This window comes from Protobothrops mucrosquamatus, unplaced genomic scaffold, assembly GCF_001527695.2.
Source record: "Protobothrops mucrosquamatus isolate PMUCROS unplaced genomic scaffold, P.Mucros_1.0 scaffold865, whole genome shotgun sequence".
Taxonomy (NCBI): domain Eukaryota; kingdom Metazoa; phylum Chordata; class Lepidosauria; order Squamata; family Viperidae; genus Protobothrops; species Protobothrops mucrosquamatus.
In genome coordinates, this window is record NW_015387120.1 from 285,352 (window position 1) to 287,649 (window position 2,298).

General features: G+C 44.5%; 1 protein-coding gene across 1 annotated transcript in view; it reads right to left on the minus strand.

The window, feature by feature from the left end:
• Window positions 1–2,298, minus strand: part of LOC107290295 (immunoglobulin superfamily DCC subclass member 4) — a gene marked incomplete at its 5' end in the record, with an annotated part of 20,014 nt that overhangs the window by 9,156 nt on the left and 8,560 nt on the right. Inside the window, one exon of the mRNA XM_029284721.1 lies at window positions 57–164. Within this exon, the coding sequence (XP_029140554.1) occupies window positions 57–164 (108 nt within the window). The remainder of the gene's footprint in view (window positions 1–56; window positions 165–2,298) is intronic.

Below are 2,298 nucleotides of genomic sequence, written 5' to 3' on the forward strand. Positions count from 1 at the left end.
TTTGAAGCAGTTGCAAATATTCTTTTTAATTCAACAGTTAACAAGAAGATACCTACCAGCTGCTGTTACAGGTGCTCGCTCGGTCCTGCCTTTCCATACAGCCGCATAGCCATCTTCCTGTTTGTTGAAAGCTACCAGCTTGATTTCATAAAGCTGCCCAGGGACTGGACAGAGTAAAAGGGAGATGCAATTAGTGAACGAAAGAGGCAAAACCCAGGAAAAAAATGAGTTTAGCTGAACTCTGGCATCATGCTAGTTGGCTGCATCAACAGAGGGATAGAATCAAGATCACATGAAGTGTTAATACCGCTTTACAAGGCCTTGGTAAGGCCACACTTGGAGTCTGGAATCCAGTTTTGGTCACCATGATGTAAAAAAGATGTTGAGACTCTAGAAAGAGTGCAGAGAAGAGCAACAAAGATGATTAGGGGACTGGAGGCTAAAACATATAAGGAAGAGTTGCTGGAATTGGGTATGTCTAGTTTAATGAAGGAGAAGGACGAGGGGGGACAGGATAGCAGCCTTCCAGTATCTCAGGGGCTGCCCCAAAGAAGAGGGAGTCAAGCTATTCTCCAAAGCACCTGAAGGCAGGACAAGAAGCAACGGGTGGAAACTAACCAAAGAGAGAAGCAACCTAGAACTAAGGAGAAACTTCCTGACAGTTAATCAGTGGAACAACCTACCTCCAGAACCCGTGAATGCTCCAACACTGGAAGTTTTAAAGAAGAGACTGGACAGCCATTTGTCTGAAATGGTGTAGGGTTTCCTGCCTGAGCAGGGGGTTGGACTAGATGACCTCCAACTTTATTATTATTATTATTATTATTATTATTATTATTATTATTATTATTATTATTATTATTATTATTATTATTATTATTATTATTATTATTATTATTAATCATCATCATCATCATCATCATCATCATCATCAAGATGAGTGGACTTCAATTCCCAGAATTCTCCAGCCAGCCATGCAGCATTTCAAAGCATGCTGCCTGGGGAATTCTGGGAATTGAAGCCCACCCAGCTGAAAGTTCACAAGGCTGAACTTCAACTCAAGCAATGGCCAATGCCTCAAATCCAACAGCCTAACCAGCAAAATGCAGATGCTGGTGGAATGTTTCTTGCTCTTCTTCAACCACAGTGGGAAGCAATTTGGTGTCCCCTAATTGTGGGTCACTGGTGCAAAAGGCCACTCCACAATCTCTTCCAGAAGTGGGTCATTGAAATGGCTCGATTGCCTGTTGCCAATATAGAAATGGGACAAGCTTTCTTTCTCCCCCCCCTTTCTTAATCCAATTAAATAATTGCACGAGGCTGCAGCACCGCTGCAGGCTGCCCAAGGCAACCCCCCCAGGCCAGTTAAAAAGGAGCTTGGCAAGAGGGGGGGGGGAATCAGCAAGTGCCAACTCTGGGCAATTGTGCATAGACAGCCAAAAGGGCTGTTTTTTCCTTCGGCTGCCTCTTTTCTTCTCCCTTTTTTCGCTGCCTTGTTGAAAGATATTCTTTAAACACTGTTCCATAACCCAATTCCCTTTCTTTTCTCTCTCTCTCTCTCTCTTTTTTAAAGGGATCTGCTTATTCAGAACTGCTGGAATGGCCCAGAGTTTACAAATAGAAAGAAAATGGGGCAATTCTCTCTTGGAGCATGTTCCCAAAACGGTCTTCCCTCTACCTCTCCTCATTAGCTTCCTTGATGAAGCCCTGCTAATTAAGGATGTGTCTATTCAGTGCCTGTGGTGCAAGGCAGCCAGCTCTTTTCAGCTCCACAAAGCTCTTTTTGAGCCCTGCCAATGCGATCACTCTTGCTTTGACTACATTGTGGGCAGGACTTGGGAGGGGGGGGGAGAAGGAAGGGAGGGCTGCCTTCCCAAACTGGCCTTCCCCACCAAAAAAAAAAAAAGCACAAGATGGAGTGGGAGGATCCAAAGGTCCGGCCACATTTGCATCCGGAAGAGAAATCACATTTAAACAACCTTCTCTTGCTCGCTCTGCAACGGATCAAGAGAGGGATTTTTAATCTGGGCTAAAATAAGGTTGGCAGCTGCGGGAAGAGAAGGATAAAGGGAGAAATGGGCCGGTGCCTATTGGGGTGGGGGAGAAAGATCCAGAATTGTCCAGAGGGTTCATTAAAAAGGTAAATCCTCAGTTTTCCTCTCATGCAAGGGATAAAATGTGTGCTCTGCCCCTTATGTCCCTAAGGCACTTTTTTTTTTTAAGTGTAGAGAAGAGCAACTAGGATGATTAAAGGCCTGGAGGCTAAAACATATGAAGACCGGTTGCAAGAATTGGGTA